Source organism: Peromyscus maniculatus, chromosome 1, assembly GCF_049852395.1.
Source record: "Peromyscus maniculatus bairdii isolate BWxNUB_F1_BW_parent chromosome 1, HU_Pman_BW_mat_3.1, whole genome shotgun sequence".
Taxonomy (NCBI): Eukaryota; Metazoa; Chordata; class Mammalia; order Rodentia; family Cricetidae; genus Peromyscus; species Peromyscus maniculatus.
The window spans coordinates 140,826,131-140,849,204 of NC_134852.1; the positions used below are offsets into that span (position 1 = coordinate 140,826,131).

Genomic DNA, 23,074 nt, shown 5'->3' on the forward strand with positions numbered 1-23,074 from the left:
AGTCACCCCATACTTTGTTTGACATAATCAAAGGTCTATGGCTAGTTACTGACAATGAAATTTTATAATTCATATAGCCAACATTTTCTACCTATTTATTACAGGTGAAATGTATTCAAGACTATACATGTGCGTGTGTGGGGGTGGGTGTGTCTCTTGAGACAGGGTCTCATTTATCTCAAACTTGCTATATAGTTGTAGATGACCTTGAATGACTTTCCTGCCTCCATCCCCTGAGTGCTGGGATTACAGGCATAAATGGTGCAGTGCCTACATATTTTTAAGAAATGATTGACAAGAACCACTGCAGATAGAAACAGCTTTATTTTTTTCATTTTGGGCTTTTTTAGAAGAGCAAAAATATTGAATGCAATCACACTTACTTTGTCTTATAGTCATTGGTTTCCTTAGGAAAGAAACACACATTTGAATAACTTGTAATTCAAACATTTCAAGTTCCCACTTCATTTCCTTCTAAGTCAGCCACAGTAAAATCATTTCGGGTAAGTGATCGTATTCTTTCACCTTTATTCGTACTGAAATACAATATTTATAAACCAAACTATCTGCTGTTCAGAAAGCTGGAAAGGTTCTTTTACATAATAATTTTGATATGCTGAGAAACCACACAAAACTGGCATTTGTAAATGGATAAAAATAGGATAGACTGCTTGAAAGAAAACATAAACAATAATTTCTTTTATCTAAATAATTTCAATTGAGTGAATATATTCATCTGATAATATAGCCTCTATCTTAGAATATAAAAGTGCTCAGATTATCTGTAATAAAAATAACAAAAGTCTCAGAGAACTGAAAATAATTTAAATAAAGACAGTACACTGAGAATCAAAATAATGTCTGTGCTGTCAGGCATGGAGGGAGGGTGACTACCTGAACTCAGAAGGGGACTAAAGCAAGGAGATGGAACATGCATAGCTTCTTGCCTGGAGAAGATAGAAAAGTCTCTGAAAAAGCTCCATGTGTCTTTGTTTAGATGAAAGCCACTGACACAGACTCCGTATCTCAGACAGACTTTTGCACAACGCAAAGTTGGGATACCTGCCTTGACTGCCCTATACCAGCTGTACCGCACACTCGAGAGCTCAAAACATAAGCACGCATCCTTTTAACCTCATGTGTGGACACTGGCTGTCATCCTCAGGAATGCAGTTTACCTCCTTTTAGATGGGGTCTCTCAGTGGCTTGATGCTTGCTCAGTAGGCTGGTGGACCTGAGGGATGCTCCTCTGATGTCCCAGTGCTGGGATTTTAAGCACACACACACTACCAGACACAGAATTTTTACATGAGTTCTACAGACCTGAACTCAGGTCCTTAAGCTTTGCCAGGCAAACACTGAACTGAGCTATCTCCTCAGCCCCACCCAAGTACACATCTTTGACAATATACAGACTCCTAAGATTCATACTATTAAAAAAAAATAAATAAATTGGAGTATGTGTGTGTGTGTGTGTGGGGGGGGAGAACATAGCAACTGAGCTGAAGAATTTTCATGCCCCAGTTGCTCTGAAGTGTCACTGGGGCCACCCTGGGGTGGCTCATCAGTGTAGAAACAGGGACAATGAACTACTTCCCTCTAAACTCTTCAGGAGGAACTCAGAACTGGGATAAGATATTGGGCTGAAATTCTCTTCCCACCTTTCAGTACCATGGATATACCACTCACAAAGAAACGTGGGATGCAGTGTGCCTGGCTACCCAGTGCCAAGGGCATATATACTGACCCACTCTACTTAATAATACTGAGACTACCTATCACATTTTCTACAATCTTCAATCTCATATATATTCACAAGTTGCCATTGAGGGCAACTGAACAGCAAGGAGTGATTTTATTTGGGGCAAACTAGTGCTGTGTGGGTTTATACAATGTTCCTCTAGCTTGGTAGGATTTCAGATGCCTTTTAATTTTTAGCATTTTAGTTGCTTAATATGGAATAATTTTTATAAAAAGAAAAAAAGTAACACTACCCTCACTGTAGGACAGTTCCAAGTTGGCTCTCTTAAACGTCCTCAGGAGACTATTTCATAGGTCACAAATCCAGAAGAATGTAAGATCTTGGCAATCAGAGAATGGCTTTCTTCTGACGCTATCCCTGATAGCAAAAAACATGTCATACAACAGTTCACCACCACCACCAACACCCCACACACACGTTATAAAGAGTTTACATGGATGTTGGAATTTTTAAATCTTTTATCATCCCTTTATTCTAACTAGCTAAAGATTACTATTTAATGTTTTACTTAAGTTCAGTGTATTTGGGGTAAAAGTTTAAAATGAGTATTGGGATTCAAACTACAAGTGTTACAATATGGCTTTAAGAAAATCAATAAAAGAAAGAAAAATGGGGCTAAAAAGACTAGGTAGCCAAGCAAGTAGGAGCAGAAGGGACCAGCTACAGATAAGTACAAACAAAGAGCTAATATGTTCCTCCAGCTTCCAACACACTCAGGGGAGCCTCCCCTCACCATGTCTGATGTGTCTCTTTAACCAGCCGGCTACCCACCACCTAACAGGCAAAAAGGCCCAACCGTACAAGAGTGAAAGTGGCTAGCCTCCAGGTTCAAGTCCCATGGCAGTGCCCATTCTCTGACACACATGCCATAGGCCCCACCAGCTCCACTATGGCTTGTGCGTAGCTACAGGACTAACCCCTTCTATCACTAACCACAGAAAAGTGTCCTGAGTTCCAGGGAATGGAAAGTAGGTACCTATTTTCTTTGGATAAGCCTCAGATCAAGCAGGAGTTACTATGTTTCTTTAAAATGTTGTTTCTTAGATTTGTAGAAATAGCACAAACACCACTAAGGTCATTGCATATTTTATCATCCTCTGGTGCACAAGGGAACACTAGCAACAGGGAAACTATTATGCCAACACAAAAGACATAGCAGGACCATCATGGACATACACCCAATGTGAATACCAGATCTTTGCAATGTTTACATTTCCTTTTCAGGTTGTTTATTAATGACACACTGTAACACTGGCAGAATTTAATATCGAATAGGGTAACAGAGTTTTGGTTTGTGGGGAAGACATATTTCCTAGTGATGGAAGTGCTCTTCACTTTTGGCCCCACCTAAATTTCCCAGCATGAGCTAACATCTTGCGTGGGTCTAAGTAAATGGTTCTCAACCTTCCTAATTCTGCCTACCTGTAATACAGTTCTTCATGTTGTGGTGACCTCCAACCATAAAATTATTTCATTGTTATTTATAACTGTAATTTTGCTACCATTATGAATTACAATGTAAATATCCAATATACAACCCCTGTAGGGTTCGAGACTCACAGGTTGAGAACCACTGGTCTAAGTAAACTGTCTCTGTGTTAGAATTCCAAGACAAAAACAGCAACGTGAGGAAATTACTTAGATTCACTTCTTCACTTTTCTCCCTAAAGTATTTACTGGAGACATTTAGCACACCTTGCTCCAGAAGGAAACTTCAAAAGGACAAGTCCCGATTAAGGGGCTAGATCATCATGTATTTTAAAATCTTTATATTAATCACAAGATTCTCATAAATACAACTCCACAAAATACTTTTTAAAAGCTCTAAGAATGTACTTGGTGAGTGGCTGCAGGAGCTGAGACACGGCGGGACTGTGACAAGAGTGCCCAGGCTGGTGCTGGGCTGTGGTGCAGCTCTTCACTGTCTGAACAGCAGCATCCTCTCCGAGCACTTCTGCCCCACAAGGTTTGCATACTCTAGCACAGCGGCCTCCTCACTCGGGTCTTCTTGGTGGTTTTTATAAACACCGTAAGGCATAGCCGCTCGCCTGTGAAATACTCGTACTCGGTCAAGGTCCTTACAGCGTCCTTCATCCACTGCAAAGAAACAAATATGGATCAAAGACTGCCATATATCAAAGATGTGTGCAACCAAAGTATGTAATCTGAAACATACATGATGGACTAGCAGGTCTTCTTTGTGCAATACGTTCATGAGCATGTTCCTAAGAATAAACAGGAAGTTCCTTAATGAAAGGCAATAAGAATTCCCTAGTATGATAAGCAAAACAAAGTAGAGTCAAAGACTTCACATTCAACTGAAAACTACTGGCCATACTATACCTTTCTGATTTTCAGAAGTGCAGTGGCATCTACAATGTTTCTGAATCTTTCCAGAGTCCCTATCAACTCTCCAGTGCCTCTCCAGCTAACATGCTGCCTGAGGCTTTGGCTCTGCGTGGAAACTTAGAGCCAACAGAGCAGCACAGGGAGGCCTGGCTCCTGTTCTTTATGGATGGCAGATTCTCACAGCTTCCGTGGAAGACACAGCACAGGGTGCTGGGGCTGCTGCTACTAGGCTTTCCTGGCTTCCACATACAGGAGCTCATGGCTTGTATCAAGGTATGCAACCACCTAGGAGAACACCTGTGTCTCTGCCTTCCCTGAAGCTGGGTGTGGCCTCATGACTCAGTTCTGGTCAGCACAAGTCGTGTTTCGTGAGACTGCAAGAGCCTTTCAGAGAGAACAAGTTCATCTGTACCCCTCTCTTCAGGTTATAGCCTGTACATGGACCAATGTAAGGGCAGGAGCTTACCTTTGGTTTAGTGACAACAAAAGATTCCAAGTGGACAGCCTCTGACTTCATGGAACAAACGGTCAAGCCAGCCCGGGGCTGTCATGTTTGGATATCTCCATAAAATAATGTTTGAGCTGACATTATTCTAGATCCCTATTACTGGAATCATTGCTAGTTATAATCCAGAGAATGGTGTTACATTATATCCATTGACATGTACATAATTTAAACCACTGAACCAGGACACCTATAGCCTGACTTCACACTGGGTTCACCAGAGAAAGCTTTTAGGAGTCCCCAAACATCTTGGAATCCTTCTGTAGAAATCCCAAGTGAAAATTGGTCTGAATGAACCTTGAACACCAGGATTTTCTTAAGTATGTAAGTCCTAAGAGCAGGACAACAACTGGAGAAACGCTTTTGTGTACATGTGCTCAGAGCAGTGTCTGGAAATAACACACCTAATCATCTACCTGCGAGGCACGTGTTAAAGACACAATATTGCAGCAGTCACAGGAGAGAAAGAAGGCGAAGAACAGCCAACTAACTGTTCTTTCAGCTGAAAGCCCAATGCAGGTAGTGAGCCCCTGACTCAAAACACTTGGGATGAACTGAGTGTAGTGGGGTACACCTGTGATTCTGGCACTTGGGAGTTAGAGGCAGGAAGATCATAAAGCTCAAGGCCACCCTGGCTACATAGAGAGTTCTAAGCCAGTCTAAGCTACTAAGCCAAGACAATCCCCCACCCCACCCCCAAAAAACCCAAAAACCAAAACAATGCAACCCAACCAAAGAAAATGGCTTCTGATAGTAAATTCTGAAATATCTGTATACTTGTAAAGAGACCCAGGAAAGGAGCCCAGGCCAAAGCGTGAACTCACTATGTTTTCTATACACCCAAAACAGACCCAGAACATCTTAAATGTACACACGGCTCTGATCTACCACATAAGGCCAGGGATGGAGTTTGTAACTAAGCCACCAACATCTCAAGTTTCTTCTTTCTCAGAAGTTGTTGCTCTAAAGCAGCATCAAACTTAGGAGAAGTCATTGTAGATCAGTTTCAGGAGAGAAAAGAACAATATTCCTCAGATGCCAGAAACAGAGGGAGTACCAATATATTGTATCCAAATCCGCCCATGAGAGAGGGAGCCTGTCCAATCTCAGACGCCAGGCCTGCCTATAGGTCTGGAGTAGAGCATTTGTTCTGTTGGGCTGCATGGCCTATGGTTTATGGTCATCCTCAAGGAAGGCACAATTATTAATTTTTTTTAGAAAAGATTTATTTATGTTTTGCCTGAATGTATGTATGTGTACCACCTGTGTCCCTGATGCCTGCAGAAGCCAGAAGACGGTGGAAAATCTCCAGGATCTGGAGGTACGGACGGTTGTAAGCCATCATGGGAATGCTGGGACTCAAACTGGAGTGCTCTGCAAGAGCAACAAATATTTTTAACCGCTGACTCATCTCTCCAGCCCCAGACTTATTCTTAGTCCATCCTATATAGTTAACACTAAAACCTATTTAAATCTAAATAATAACAAAATCCTACTTAAGATACTTCTAACACTAAAAATAAACTTCTTTACCCAAAGGGGAAGAATGTATCTTAAATTCTTAAAAAAAAAATCCTCTTATAATAGTTGCTGGGTAGATATAACATCAGTGTTTACAGACAAAAATCTACAGCCCTAAAACAACAGGCATAAGGGCCTTTCCTTAATGCACTCGAAGACCAAGGAACTGCCATTTGATATGAAAGATGGTTGTCGCTGCATCGAAGAAAAGCTGCCAGCTTGCTGCAACGTTGTAGGAATATGTTCCAACAAGAACTTCATGATCAGGTACTACTTGCCAAAGAGGAATTATGCCCTGTTAGAGAAGACCTTACTTTTTTTTATTAGAAACAGTGTAGAAGAGTCATTTATCATAAGAGCAGGTATTAATGGATTTTGGCATCATCTCCTCTTAGATAGTAATACAACCAGGCATCTGAAATCCCAGAAGCTTGTGGGTTTTTTTTTCTTTTCTGTTTTGGTGGTGCTGAGGATTGAACTCAGGGTCTTGTACAGGCTAAGCAAGTGCTGTACCAGCCTGTTATGATTATTTAATATTGCAAATAACATGGTACCGATTCTATCACTGGCTCACCAGATTAGGCTGAGGCATAATACAAATATTTATCAATATATTAATTTTCTGAAATAAAAATTAGTTTAATAGTCCCACTATTACACTCTGACTATTAAAAAAGGCACTGTAACAAGTGGAGAACAAGCCTGCATCTATCAAAGGTCAGCCTACTTCTCTTCACACCTTTTGACTTCACTAAGTTACTGCTCACCACACCTAATACACTGGCTTCTCACAGTTTTTCCAACCCTCAAGTCCCAGCTAAGATAACACAATTCAGCAGTCATATCAATGTAAACTTAACTGGTAATTCTCTTGGAAGTAATTTTATTTATTTAACCAAGAAGGCATATTATTAAGCTACTAATAACTAAACAAATGACAAAATTTAGCTTTCTATTTTTAAAGCAGCCCATCTTTTCCTTTAAAACTCTTAAGTTGGGCTCAGCTGTTAAAAGTACTTGCTGCTCTTGCAGAAGACCAGGGCTTGGTTCCCAGAACCTGCACAGTAGTTCAAACCATCTGTAGCTCCAGTTTGAGGAAATCTAATGCCTTCTCTTCACAAGCATCTACACAGTGTGCACATGCATATATGTATGTGTGTATATATACACACACACACACACACACACACACACACAAAATAAACAAATCATTTAAGATCTTAATTACAATTCAGACTTAGAATATAAACAGAATTCTGCCCAAACAAAGAAGCTAAAGATAATGTAAAACCTCCAGTATTTGGAAAGAAAGAAACACAGATCAATTAAGATACATAATAACAGACACAAAGAAAAGATGGAATTATATATTCTTTTTAAAAACACACTATTTAAAAAACAGAATTATCAAGCTACTCAGCAATTCATTTTTTATGAATTAATAAATATCCTATAGTAGTCACACTGTTTTTAAAACAATAAAAGTAACCTCTGTTGTCAAACTCAGATATTACAGAAACAAAGTGGAAATGGCAGTCCACATATATAATCCTGTGCCTACACTTTGTCCCTTTTTCTTCTCAAACTCCAATACCAGTTCCCAGTGTCTGATTCATCAAATGCATTTAAGTATTCAAAGATGGGAGTTTTGGATCACATTACTACCATGCTTTAAGACAGAAAATAGAATCAAATCACCCCAGAAGTGGGCAGAGTGCATGAACCTCGGAAAGCCCTGTCGATCATCGCAGATGCAGACATGGTCATTCTGCTGCTGGGCTGCACGACCTGTGGCTTATGATCATCTAGTCATATTCTCAAGGAAAGGACATTTACTCTTAGTACATCTCACACAGTTAAGACTAAAAGTAATTTAAACATAAACCAAAAAATCCTGTAAGATACTTAAAAAACTAAAAATTATGATTTAGTTAGCAGGGAGGAAAATGAAGCTCAAATTCTTACAAAACCCCTTTAGCATCATCTTATAAACATGACATCAGTGCTCACAGACAAATCTACAGTGCTAAAACAACAGGCATAAAGGCCTTTCCTTGATGGGACTTGAAGAGACCCAGGAACAAGCTATTTTGATATGAAGATGTTGTCATGGCAGCCAAGGAAAGCTGCCAGCTTCCTATGATACAAGAACTACTTCTCCTTTCTCAAAGCTATATCATAGCTTAATTTCATAAAATAAAAACACAAAGAGTCTTGCCAGTTCTTGGGGATGAGCATTTGATCACTAATGACTCAAATGTGCTGCCAGCCCTATGATATTTTAATGAAGGAAAACTCTGCTGCAGGGGGATTGCTTGATCGCTCACTCCACGTAACTGTTCACTCATAGGAGCTGAACTGTTAAACAGGTGCTTTCAAAGCAAGAGAAGCTAGAGATCAAAACTACTTCTTAAGGGGTCTTAGCTTATTTGTTGTTCTCAGAGACTTAAGAAATTTCTAGGCTTTTCTTTTTTGTTTTGTTTTTTGAGACAGGGTTTCTCTGTGTGGCCCTGGCTGTCCTGGAACTCTCTCTGTAGACCAGGCTGGCCTCAAACTCACTGAGATCCGCCTGCCTCTGCCTCCTGAGTGTTGGGATAAAGGTGTGCACTGCCACCACCACCCAGCTTTCTTTTTTTCCTAGGCTTTTCTAAAAATGATTCAAGAGTCTATTTGCATATCTTTGTAATTTATTGTTACAGAAATATTACATAAAATGAAAACAAGTACTTTGTAGTTTTTAAAGAATACAGGTATATACAGCAAATAAACTGATATAAGAACTGAAATGCTGAGCAGCAAATGTGCAACAGGGGATGTGATGTTAGTGTTAATGGTCACCCTGACCATTAACCAACTGGAAGAAGGGTACCTGGGCATGCCTGTGGGGGGTTATCTTGACCTTATTAATTGGGTTGAGTGGTACCACTCTGGCTGAGATCCTCAACTGTGTAAGTGGAGAAAAGCAGCTGAGCAGCAGCAGGCATTCATCATTCTCCCATTCCTGACTGTGGATGTGATATGGCCAGCTTCTTTTAAGCTCCTGCTGCCTCGACCTCCCCACTATGATATAAACCCTTGAAATGTGATCCAGAATAAATCCTTCTACACTAAACCCTTTCGTTGGTTTTGTCAGGGTATTTTATCACAACAGATACACTAAAGGGAGATATATATATATGTAATCAATACTCAACTCGGAAGATTCAATGTGATAGGAGGTAGGAACAGTATTTCCGCCTCTACAGGAAAAGGAACCCAAGAAGGGAAGCTGTTCAGCACAGGCAGCTAAGCAGCAGGGGAAATCAGCACAGTGTCCCCTCCAATCCAGTCGGCTCCTGTCCCCTTCTTCAAGCTCATGTGGGGAGGTCAAAATTTGCTTTGGAAATCCATCATGGAGAACATTAATATACTTATATATTCTATAAGAAAATATCATTAGCAACTACAACTATTTTTTTATTAAAAAGTGAAAACTAAGACAAATCTAAACAGCCTTTTTTTTGCAACTTAGCATTTTTGTAACTTATCATTGAATATAGCTTTATGAAATACAACCTGAAGAGGCCTAGCTTAACATTAGACTAACAATACTGGGACTAGACCTCACCATTACAATAACGAGGGAAAGTCACAAACTGTACCTTGCAGGGGACCAATCAGATCGAGACAAGTACTAAATGCTCTAGAACATTAAGGGTAGCTTACATAATCCATATATATAGGTTGCCAATTTCCTTGAAGCAACACCAGTACCAATCACTGTTTGACAAAACTTCTGTTACCTCATTCCTGCCCAATCCCATCAGTTTAACCCCCATCTTAATATGGAATTCCCCTTCCCCCTCATTCTTTACTCCTTAAAAACCCTGCCTCAACTGAGCTCGAGGCTCTCCCTGATCCAACTGCTGTGCTGGAATGGAGAGCCCAAGCTTGAGCTTTCAATAAAGGTTCGTTGCTTTTGCATATGAACTTTGACTCCTTATGGTCTCTGGGGGACTCATGATGTGGGCATAACAAATTCAAGTATCAAACAGCTCACCAACTATCTGAATGGATAGTTTCCAGTGCATTTACCATCCTGCCGAATATTTAACCAATTTTAGCCCATTTCCATCATCTGAAAAATAAAGTTTCCATCTGTTAGCAGTCAGCATATCCAAGAACAGCCACGCTGCTGTCCGCAGCACTGGCCTCCAATTGGATTCCCAGAAGCAGTACACAGTACTTGTTGCTCTCTGTCTTTTGACTAGTTTTCCTAGTGGGGATAAAGTAGCCCCTTGTTCTGATTTGCATTTCTGTGATGGCTAATGATATTGAGCATCTTTTCATGAATGGCTTATCTGGTTTTAAAGTACTTTCTCCTTTGGACTGTACTTTTAATTTTATTTCTCCTCATTTTTTTGAGGCAGGATTTTACTATGTATTTCTGGCTGGCCTGGAACTTGTTATGTAGAACAGGTTGGCCTCAAACTCATGCCTCTGCTGCATGAATACTGGGATTAAAAGTGTGTGCCACCAAGTCCAGCTACTTTCCTTTCTTGACGGTGTAGTCTTTATAAGTATAAAAAGGTTTGATTTTAATGAAGTCTGGCTTATTTTTGTCCTTTTCCTTTTAGTGCTGCATGTCCTGCCATACCTAGAAAACCAGTGCCTTACCCACGGCCAGGAAGATTTTACTGTTTTTTCTAGGCTTTTTTAATTTTATCTTTTAATTTAAGTTCAACTTGTTTTTAGTTAGATTTTGCAAATGCAAAATTGGGGACCAATTTCATCTTCTGTATTTTGATATCCAACTAATGCAGGGTCCTTCCTTCAATGACAGCACTATTTCTTGCCCACCACTGAATTGTCTGAATACATTTTTTTTTGGAAAGTAATTGGTCTTAAATACAAAGTCTTTTTTTCTAACTCAATACTAGTCCAATGAGTACTATGTCTAGCCCAATGACAAAAAACACAGTATTAATTCCATTCTTTTTTTTTTTTTTTTTTTTTTTTTTGGTTTTTCGAGACAGGGTTTCTCTGCGTAGCTTTGCACCTTTCCTGGAGCTCACTTGGTAGCCCAGGCTGGCCTCGAACTCACAAAGATCCGCCTGCCTCTGCCTCCCGAGTGCTGGGATTAAAGGCGTGCGCCACCACCGCCCGGCTTATTAATTCCGAAGAAGAAGAAAAGAAGAAGAAGAAGAAAAGAAGAAGAAGAAGAAGAAGAAGAAGAAGAAGAAGAAGAAGAAGAAGAAGAAGAAGAAGAAGAAGAAGAAGAAGAAGAAGAAGAAGAAGAAGAAGAAGAAGAAGAAGGACTACTATTTTGGGCTCCTTTAATTTCTAAACAATTTTATGATTATTTTCTGAATGGAAGCCAACCAGGTTTGCTAGACTAGCTGGCCAGAGAGCTTCCAGGAATCTGCCTCTCTCTGTCAGTCACCTTTCCATGGCTAGTATCATAAGTAAGTGCTACCACACTAGCTTTCTACATGGGTTCTGGGGATTGAACTCAGGTCCTCAAACTTGCAATGTTAAGTGCTATACCAACTGCACCATATCCCTAGCCCTAAATATAAATTTTAATTAAAAATACATGATTTTGTAAAACTGTAGGACAATAATGAAAAAGGGGACTCTCTATGGTAGTATTTTATTTGTACTGAAATATGATTTTATTTGTATGTTAATAAATAAAGTTGCTTGGGGGTCAGAGCTAATAGCAAGTCATAGCAGAGCTGGGCGTTCATGGTGCATGCCTTTAATCCCAGCACTTGGTAAAAGAGCTAGGTAGATCTCTGTGTGGTCAAGGATACAGCCAGCATTGGAGACACACACCTTTAATCTCAATACCATAGAAGACCTGGAGGTCTGTACAGACAGGCAGTGACGAGGCAGTCACGTGTTTGGGTTTACAACCAATGAGAAGGCAGAACAGAAAGACTATATAAAAACAAACACACAGGAAGTAGGTCTCTTTCGGAGAGGTCTCTTGGCTTAAGAGGCTAGCTGCAGCAGGCGGTAAGGCTCTTAGCTCTGATCTCTTGGCTTTCTTCTTTGCACTGGTTCTGTGTTTCTTATTTAATAAGACAGTTGGTTACATCTACAACTCTCAAGTTTCTACTCTGTGTATTCTGACCCTAAGCATTCTATCAAAGGGTGTAAAAACCAGTAGATTTAAGTTTGATATGACAGGATACTTATACATCATCTGAAGATATCTTTGTACAGAATATTTATTAACCACTTGACCTATACAAAACACTAACTTTGACTATAGTGTAAACTTGTGACACACACCACTTTATCAGGTCACCAATTGTCATATGAGTGATAATACACACCTCCTGATATGAATTCATCATTTCTAATATTCTTACTAAAACTATGTAATGACTAATTACGGAGAACATATGATGAACACAAAGTAAGGAATGGTCTACAAAGTAACTGGACTAAATCCTTAATAAAATGTCAAGGTCATTTTTGTCACCACTACAACCACCACCATCACAGCTTAGGAACACTGTGGTCTATAGAGGGGGTAAAAAGAATAGTAAGAGCCAGAGGATGGGATGGAGTGCTGTGAAATATTCTCTTCTGTACACAAAATGACTATTGCATTGATGGACTCACAGCAGCTATGGTTGCCCACACAAGATCTGTACAAGATCAAGGCAGAGAAAAGATACTCCACACCAGCTTCCTCAAAAGGCACGACCTTTCTTCTTTCTCTGCTATATCTTGCTCCTCCAGGCAGCTGCTGAGATTGACAGCTTGCTGCCCTTCCATTTTTCTTTTAAACTCTAATAAAATTGTCCTTGAGCTTCCTGTTGACTCTGTTCTTAAATTCTTTTACTAACAAGAACCTAAGAGAGGGGGGCTGGAGAGATGGCTTAGTGGTTAACAGTTCTGACTGCTCTTCCAGAGGACCCTGGTTAAATTCCCAGCACCCACATGGCAGCTCACAACTGTCTGTAACTCCAGTTCCTGAGACCCGACACCCATGGCAAAACACCAATGTATGTGAAATAAAAACAAATAAATTTAAAACATTAAAAAAAAAAAAAGAACCTAAGAGAGGACCTTGGTAACTGGTGAATTCTCCAAAATTTCAATGCACATAGCGAAGAGTCATGATTCAGTCCCATTTGAAGACTAGGTTGTGACTTGCAATCTGCCTCAACAAAGCAACTTCTATTCACAAAAGGGATAAACAAAGTGCTCTGTAGAGAATAAGTTTTGCTATTTTCCTGGTGAATTACCTTCCTGTTCAGAGAAGAAATGTTTCCTCAAATACTTCTCTAGCTGTGCAGGTTTGATTTTAGCCTTTATCTTTAGAATGCCCTTCCAACCCTCTCTTGTGTGCAGCAGTCCAGGGGTATGGTCCGTGTACTTCAGAGTTCTATGTGCTTTCAGCGATGACTTTTGTTTATGCTGAAATCTACTTGCCATCTCCCGACTGGCATCTCCCCAGATGACCCAGTGCTCTTGGCTTTCATTTTTACTTTACACTTTGCACTTTTCAATACCCACTTTGAAGCAAAAGGTTTTCACAATGAGAAGGTGCAACAGGCCTTCTAAGCTTCTTGTCTTAAATACACAGCGAAGCAGCAGCCACATCAGTTGAGGTGGACAACATGAGCTTAGTTAAAAGCAGCTGTGTGCTCACAAAGCTCAGCTTCTACAGGGCTCACAAGTCTTCCAAAGTCAAGACTTTCTAAATTCCAGTTTCTCAATGTTTAATCTTTCCGAACTCTTCCCTTATCAAAACCTTGTAAGTCTCAAACAGCAACAGGAGTCTACAGACACAAAGGGTCCTTCCAGACAGCAAGGCTGCTCACTTTCACACAGATGCTCCTGTTAAACTCTTGAAAAGAGAAAAGCAGTTCTCCTACAAGACTTTGAAAAGCAAAGGAAGTAGTGTAACAGTGAAACAACTGAGCTACAAAGCAATGGCTTTCTGTGTTCCCCTTCCTCCTTTAAAAAAATTTCTCCAAAAGCACTATTTGTTTTCAGACATGCTTTGAAAGTGTGGAGTTATATAAAAGAAAACTCTGTAGTTTGCAGTTTAAAGCCAGAACTATGTCCAAAAGCAAACTCTAGTACCACTGGCCCATCCAAAAAGTACAAATGAACTGAAAGGCTCCTTCTTTTGCTTGCTTCCTGAGTGCAGCTAGAATGCTTTAAGAAAACATGCTTGAAACTCCTAATTTAAAAAATGAGGTGTGCTGCACAAGAACCTTTGTTTTTATCGAAGGATTCACAACAACAGATTTAATAAAGTATTTCAAGAAGGAGATGCTACAACTACAGTTCATAGTGAAACTTTTAAACACACATTTTAAACAGCAAATGAACTTGTTCAAATAATAAACATGCCTATAGTTAGTCCACACAAGATAGCTACCTAATGTCTTCACCTGTCTAATACTCCCAAACTTGTAAGTTACACAGGTCAAGATCAAATAATTAAGCAGTCAATAACCTGAAAAAAAAATGGTTCAATTCAGGTTTGGGGAATTAGGTGATATTAATTTAAAATGCAAATCAGAGCTCGCATGTAAGCAACATTTTACTGTGGAATGTAAAGGCTGGTCCACAGCAGAAGAGGCAGCTGGGGAGCTGACATGTGCATCACAGATTCCACAGCAGCACGTCACAAATTACACTTTGGAGGAAATAGAATTTCCTTCTTCCCTAAGAAAAAAGAGCTGGAACTGCAAATCCACAATTCAAGAGTTCTCCACACCAATGCTCAGACTACTGAATGAAAGAAGTAAACCAAAAGAGAACAAATTCCCCCATAAAATTTACTTAAAACTTCCCTAACACGTTAAAATAATGTTTACTAGAGTAAAAATATTTTCTCTTATTAAATAATAAAATGAAACAGAAAAACACTAATACATCAGAATTGGGCAAAACAAACAGAAAGAAACTAGCCCAATAGAAGGCACAAGAAAAGGCTGGAGAGATGGCTCAGAGGTTAACAGTACTGGCTGCTCTTCCAGAGGACCTGAGTTCAATTCCCAGCACCCACATGGTGGCTCACAACCATCTATAGTGGGATCTGATGCCCACTTCTGGCATAAAGTTGTACAAGCAGACAGAGTACTCATACATGTAATATAAAACTAAAAAAAAAGAAGGCACAAGAAACAGACCCACTTGTTCACACATTCACACACTCAGGAATCCCATTAAAACACTAAAGTAGAAGCCATAATAGACACACAAATGTTTTTTAAACGTACAGTTGGGAGATAGTTTAGCTGGTAAAATGCTTGCCAGGCAACTATCAGGATGAGTTCAGATCCCCAGTACTCACATAAGAGGCAAAGTATAGTGTGTGTCTGTCTGTGATCACAAGGCTGGGGAAGCTGCGGTAGGGCAGCTCCTGTGGGTCTTTGCCAGCCAGTCTAAGCGAACTGCGGAACTCCAGGTGCAGGAGGGCTCTTGTCTCAAACACAAAGATGGATACTGACTAAGAAAAATATTTGATGTCACCCTTTGGGGCGCGCACACACACACACACACACACACACAGAAAATACATGCAGAAAAATTTAAGACTAATTAAAATATACAAACAGGATCTTTACAAAACTAAAAGACAAACAGGCCTACTAGTAATTTAAAAAAAATCTCAGAAAAGTATGATTTTACTATTAAATACAGAGAAACCTTTTAACCTGTCCTTTTGCTTGCCTACAGCCACATTTTGAGCTTCTGATGAATGGGACCACTATTTCAAACACTTGAATTTTACTATACAAACTCTACTATCCGGTCTGCAGCTGTCCACAAGCTGTCAATCAAAATGGTCACAGGACCTTCATCAGTCTTACAATCAACTTTCAGGTCCAAAGCTTGGAAAAGTAAGCATAATACAGACAGTATCCATCACTTGGCAAATCAAAGAACCTATCTTTGGGTTTCTAGCTAACACACTAAATTAACAAGACTCCATGAGCTAGTAGTTACCTACTATTGCAGAGCAATGGTTAGGTATTAGGAATAAGCAATGTGAATGTGAATAAAGTAAGTTTGGAAGTTATTAACAAAAAATGTAATGAGAGGAACTTGAAATTCAAACAGAATTTGAATAACTAAAATTTGAGTAATTTTATGAGTATGATACAATGTAGGATTCTGTCAGATTCAAATCTCTTTAAAGTTAGATGAGAATGAACATAATCTTAAGAGTTAAAGGAATGTAAACAATGGTCAAGACATGAGCTCATGGGCTTAACAAATGCAGGCTTCCCTGGGCTGACCAAATAATTAGACAGGGAAGCACTTGGTCATGAACAATACAACCACCTCCTTTGGGATATGGAGACCACTGGAAAGTCACTGTAAATAGGCTTTAACCTGGTAGAAGCATTATGAAAATGTTGATGAGAATAAACACATGAATGTGTTGATGAATGCAAGACTATAATATATTAATACTATTAGCTAGAACTGGGCTATTAGAGCAACAATAGGAACTACTCAAGACTTCATTTGTCATGTTAACAACACTGAGTCTTCAAGACTCAGAACATGTTTAGTTCTCTAAGCAATGCTTTGTAGTTCTCAATGTAGTGGGTCCTGAGTGTCTTTTGATACATGTAATTCTAAATAATGAATATTCTTTTGTTATTCTAAGAGGATTCTTTTATAATTCATTTTTGTTTGCTGCTAATACAATTGACTTCTGTATATTAATTTTATAAGCTACAATCTTGTGTAATTCAGTTATTAATTCCAGTAGTTATACAGTGGACTCCTGAAGATTTTTTTATATAAACAATGATTTATTACTTCAACAGGAAATGTTTAAATAATTGATTTATACTGTGATTTCAAACTAAGTAAATATTTAGTTCATTGTGTCCACAAATTGAATTAAGTTTATAAGAATACTTTGTCAGATAATTGAATTAAGTGGGAAATTGAATACATTTATAAAAATTTTAAATGTTAAAAATTGAATTAGTGTCTTGTAATGCAATCAAATGTTATTCAAAAGTCTTTTTTATTTCAACAATTGCTAAAATTTGAAAGCCTTATACATTGAAAATACGATTTGTAAAATCTGCATTCAGATTTGGCAAATGGGACAAATGTTTCTTTAATAGACTGCTACCTTAATGAGCTGAATACTATATTTTTAAACTAGAGGAAATCTTTGAATCCACTTTCCTATAAATTAAAGTCATTCTTATCAACAGCACATTATATCTAGTGAGAGTAAATTCACTTCTTGAAACTTGTTTCAATTTTAAATCTCTCCATAGTTGTTGTTAGATAGGCACGGAGTCACAGAATTGGATAAGGAGGAAGATTTCCGAGGAGGCAGAAATGAACTAGAAGAGCAGTTGAATGCCCCAAATAAGGAATAAATACATTCCTTCCTGGCCTAAAGCTAACAAGTTAAAAGTTTGTGGTAAGCTATCTACTATCTCAAACATTCATTCTGAGTCTTAGACTACACTGAACACTTCACTTACTGATTGACTGCAAAGCTTAAGCAACAGTAATGAGGAATAATGATAGGAAAATGTGAAGACTTTATTTTCCTTAATGAAATAAATTTTTGTAAGAACAGAAAACTCTGCATATAAAAAAACTGCAATTCATAACCTACAGTAGTCTCAAATCAGAGCTCAGCATACCCTGTTCAGAGCAAAGGCTGTGATGAAGTCCTGCAATACACATGGATCAGCATTCCAAAACCACCTCCACTTGTCTGATTTTTGAACTAATTTTTGGACCTGGTACGTTAGGAAACCTTTTATTTTTGCCAGAATATTTATAGCCTCCACATTCAGTTATGTGACCTAACATAGGGTTGGCACTCCAAAGTTTAAGAAGTTGCATTCTAGAAGAGGCACATCTAACCCCAGGTGGAAGGCTCAAGCTACTTTCCAGTTCTCTAGCAACACATGCACAAATATGTGCACTAGGGAGAACTTTAAAAAACACTAAGATAGATGCCCGGCTGATCACCATCAATTCAAATTCTCTTTTTCTAAAAGCTTACATTGGTGTTTTTCTATTAATACATGCACTCTATACATTTACCTTCATTCGGACTTGTGAGCATCACAGCTATTTGGTAAATGAAAAGGAGCTTCATTTGGGTCATTTAGTTAAATGGTACCCAGAATGAAAATCTCAGACATTCTGAGCTTTCACCAATGTGACTACTTCAGAATCTTCTTCAATGACTGTCACATTAATTCTATATTACATTCCCAATCCCAATGTCAAATTTGTCATGTTTCTAAATCAGAAAACCAAGTACTTGTCTGAACACCATTCCTGACTCTCTAGCTTGTTCAGTTAACCCACAGACGTAGTTCTCAGAGGCCTCCAATTCTTCACCATTATTACAAACTGTGGAAGAAGAACTACTACACCTACAGAATTCCAAGAAGACCAGTCTTAGCAAGGCCTGGAAGTCAGCGCTGTCTCCCACTCTTTTCAGCAGCTACCTCAACACGTCTACTCAAATCTCTTGTCCTGCTGTGTTCCCAGCACCCACTGCACTAGTAAGAGAAAGACACAGGGAAAGTAGTTCTAGGCCTCCACAGCACCCTCACCCTCACCCTCACCCTCACAGCACTCTCCCTACCTCTCATCCCAAAAGGTAGTTTGTTCTTATCCAAGGCTACTCTTCCCACCTGTCCTCCATATTTTTTCATGTTTCATCACTTCTCAGACACCTTGATGTACTCCAATTTCATGAATGTAGGGAGCAGAGGAAGACCTGAGTGAGTCAAGTCTGAGTCATGTATACCATAAACCCTACCTCATTGTTTATCTGTATGTAATAACCCTACCTTTCTGTTCAACTCCATATAATAAACATTCTGAGCTTCTGGGATGCTGTGGTTTCTCTAGCAGAGAACCCAGTCCATCTGATTCCAGCTTTTCTGTTAATGTGTCCATCTACCTGTTTTTTCTTCATTTCTCAATGCCCTAATCAGGTCTGTCTCCAGAGCTGTGATGGACGCAACACATAAATAAAACAGCCTTTACTCTCTTCACTTGTTTTTCTTCAGAATCCAGTTACATGGATGATAAAAGTCACATGGTCCCCTTCTGACACCAAGGAACATGCTGCATCAGTTTGCATTTTTTTTTTCTGTGTCCGACCTCTATACATTGTTGCTTATCTCCTTGGATTGACCTTTAACTCAAACTCAGATCATGTACTGTACATGCATGCTGGCATGTGCAAGCTTACTCAATGAAAACAAGTTGACAAACATGCAATAATCTGCTTTCAAATTCCCTGCGACGACTGGCTTTGAAACAATCTTCAAAACTTAGTCATTGGCAAAGTTTACCTTAATATGCCTGAGTATTGACATTTTAAAATAAAAAATACAAGCAGTAAGAGCTTACGTTTTGTCAAATATGCAAATATTATAGGAAGACCTTTGCTGTTGTTTCCTAGAGTCCTCACTAAAGGACAACACAAACTAAGCAAACTAGGGCGATTTGGTCTCTGATTTAAGGTTGGGAGTCCCACTTACCATGCCTCAACATATAGAACGTTGCTCTGGGATAATGCTTTTGTACACTGGTGTAATAAATGCTGATTGGCCAGTAGCCAGGCAGGAAATATAGGTGGGATAAGTAGATAAGAATTCTGGGAAGAGGAAGGCTGAGTCAGGAGACACCAGCCCGCCCTCCAGGGAACAGCATGTAACGACACACAGGTAAGAACACGGAATACGTGGCGACATATGGATTAACAGAAATGGGCTGAGTTTAAGTGTAAGAGCTAGTCAATAGGAAGCCTGAGCTAATGGCTGAGTAGTTTTAATTGATATAAGCCTCTGTGTGATTACTTGGGGGATGCGAGTGGGAGAGATTTTTCCAGACTGCCGGCAGGCTGAGACAAAGGAAAACTTCAGCTACAGAATTTTGTTCTAGGACTCCACACAAATCCCCAAACTCAGGGATGCTCACACCTTATACAATACAACGTGAAGCAGTGGCTCTGCAGACTATGTCTTGCCCTGACAGACTCGATTTTACAGCAGCTCCTTTCTGAGGGGCAGAATGGACAGATGGACAGCACTATCTGTAAAATTACATCAAAAAAATCAGGTCTAAGAACCTATGGGACACACCAGACCAAGGAAAGCGTGTTATAACTTCCTCACCTGTATTCCATAAAGAGGTGTATACATAACACTGATGGTGACAGCAGCCACCAACCTGTCATCTCAACACTTGGTGAGTTCATCAAAGATGAGATAGACAACTTCAGACTGTCCCAGAGGCCTCAGCTTGGCTCAACCCTGCTGTTGATGCAATTTACTTGAATTGCTTGCTATCTGTCTATCTTCTTTTTTCCACGTATAGACTTGCGGTCCTAATCCATCCAGTCACTCAGCTGACCTGGTCTTACCTTTTGCCTCTGCAGGTGGACTCAACTCTCTAGCTCAACTCCAGCCTTACCGCTGGACTCTATGACAGCAGCCATAGCTGCCTCTCCAAAGACCTTCTTCTGATTATTTTATTCCTCAGAATCTGCACCTTGGGTCTTCTGAAACATCTTGAACTCTGCTACAGTCTCTTAACATTTTCCAGTCATTCATGGATGGATGGATGAATGGGTGGGTGGGTGGGTGGGTAGATAAATAAATCTACTGTTGTCTGTTAATATTAGTAATTAAGATTGTACTAAAAGAGCCTGTGTTGGCCTTGGCCATGGTCATAAGGAAAGTGGGAGAATCTGGCACAATGCTGCCACTGAAATCTTGTCAATTAGTTGTCACCCATAAATTCTGACATTGTAGAAAGACAAAAATGAATTCACCTATGTTTCTAACAAATCTTGTTCACAAAACGTAACAGTCTATTTTTTCCATATTAACACAAGTTCCCCAGACTTACCAATTATTTGAACCAAATATCCAGGTTATTTTCTTGCTTTGATGCCTATTTCCTTTATAACATGTAGTCTGGTACAACTGGTTCTACCTCCAGCTGGCTATATCTAATCACTACCATTGCTACCGACAATAAAGAATATTTGTTTATTAACTATTCTTCAAGCAATACCACTCATTTTATAACTTTGAGTAGTTAGGCTGGCATCAAAACTTTTTTAAAACTATCTGGGAGCCACTGACATGGCTTATTGAGTAAGAAGGTACTTATTGCTTCTTATCAATACTGACAACCTATATTCAATCCCTGGAACACACAAGATAGGTGAGCTACACCCATATTGTGGGGGGGACACACACACACACACACACACAAATTGTTTTTAAAGAAAGTTACTATTCTTAAAAAAACCCCAATTTTATCCTCAGAAGTCCTCAAAGAACAGCAATCGACCCTGCACCTATTAGGACAGTTCTTCCTCTGTCAGAATGATCACTGCAGAGGATTCTGGGGGCCCTAAGGAAGTTTTAGTAAGTTTGCTTTCTTGTTAGGCATTGTTTCCTAGAGATTACGAGGACATGTTGGCTCGTATATTCTTCTGAAGGAGCATAAATAGTGTCCAGGAAGTGATGCCAGGCCTACAGATACAAATCAGTGAATACAGGAGAGAGACTTTCTGGGCTGGCTGCTCCACAGACCCTCAAGATCTGAGTGAGGCTGGGTTTTCTCTGGACATATGCTAGAGAACTACAGAAGTGTAGGAAAAATGTCAGGGAACCATGCCAGGAAGAAAAAAGAACAGAGTAAAAAGAAAAGAGGTCCCCTTTGAAATAACGTAAAATAACACAAATTGGAGCTTCAGGGGGCCACACTAGTATAAAGGTTCTTCATATTAGTTTAGATTTCCAGCCACTCTGGGAAGAGTTAAGATGTTCTAGAAACAGTCTACCCCAGGAAAATGCACGAAGCACTTGGTCCAAAGTAAGTATCATTGTTTTCATAGCAAATTTAAGTTCAAAAGCAATGATATATGGCTTGGTCACATTAGAGACAAATTAGAAAATTTCTTGACAACATTTCAAAGTCTGCACAGAACCAAGCCAACTTTAGACTACTCTATGGTAAAAGGGTTTACATTACTGTAATTATAAGTGAAAACAGAAATAAAAATAAAAATAAGTACTTGAAAAGTACAGAGCACAACTGGTATAAAATGTATTTTCACCCTTTGACAAAAATGAATTTTGCCCGTATTTTGCAACAAACATTGAACAGTAGATATAAAATGTTACGTTTGAGGATAAAATGAGTAACACGGGGGGGAAACAGGATGGTGAAATAATACATACTTGAGAAATGGTATATGCTCAATACTAAGTTTCACTCTAAAAAACACTGAAACAAGGATTGTAAACCCTTGAGTAATACCAAATTGTCTGCTCAACACTGTGAGTCAAATCAGTTTATCAAGGCTTAAAAATCAACTCCAAAATACTGGCTAAAGTTTCAACAAAGTATGTGTGCGAACGAACTGTCTATGTTAAGATAATGCCTGCCATGTAAGAGTAGTATTTGTTTTCTTTTTTTCTCACGCTCCCCCTGTGGTATTTGTTTTCTTAATGGTCAAATTAACAGCCAAGTAGTTTTTACCTTACAAAAAATGACTTTTATCTAATCAAAAGAAAAGTAACACAAGCAACCACAGAAGCATGACACATGACCCTTATTCTACTGTATGAAGTATCCACAGATCCATTCGGGGGGGGGGGGGGGAGCAGTGGAGGGCATGAGACATTTTCTCTGCTGTGGAAGCAAAGACTGCATCCTCTGACTCTAGCTCTTAGTTCCCTTCCCTGATTAACCCCAGAGCCTTGTGCGTGCTGGGCAAGCATTCTGTCACTGAGTGACATGTTCACTCCACATCTGAGCCAAATTCCACAAAGGCTCCCAGAAAATATTTTTAAAGGAATGATTTAAGGAAAAAAGGTAAAATATGGGATAGTGCAATGGTTTGGCTGGTAAAGGGCTTGCCAGGAAAGCCTGATCCTGAGTGA

General features: G+C 39.3%; 1 protein-coding gene across 8 annotated transcripts in view; it reads right to left on the minus strand.

Moving 5' to 3' along the window:
- Positions 1-305: 305 nt before the first annotated feature.
- Positions 306-23,074, minus strand: part of Ate1 (arginyltransferase 1) — a 133,063-nt gene continuing 110,294 nt past the window's right edge. For all 8 annotated transcript variants that reach the window (XM_006976985.4, XM_006976984.4, XM_076553666.1 and 5 more), the window contains one exon: positions 306-3,859. In XM_006976985.4, the coding sequence (XP_006977047.1) occupies positions 3,681-3,859 (179 nt within the window). In that variant the 3' untranslated portion in view covers positions 306-3,680. The remainder of the gene's footprint in view (positions 3,860-23,074) is intronic.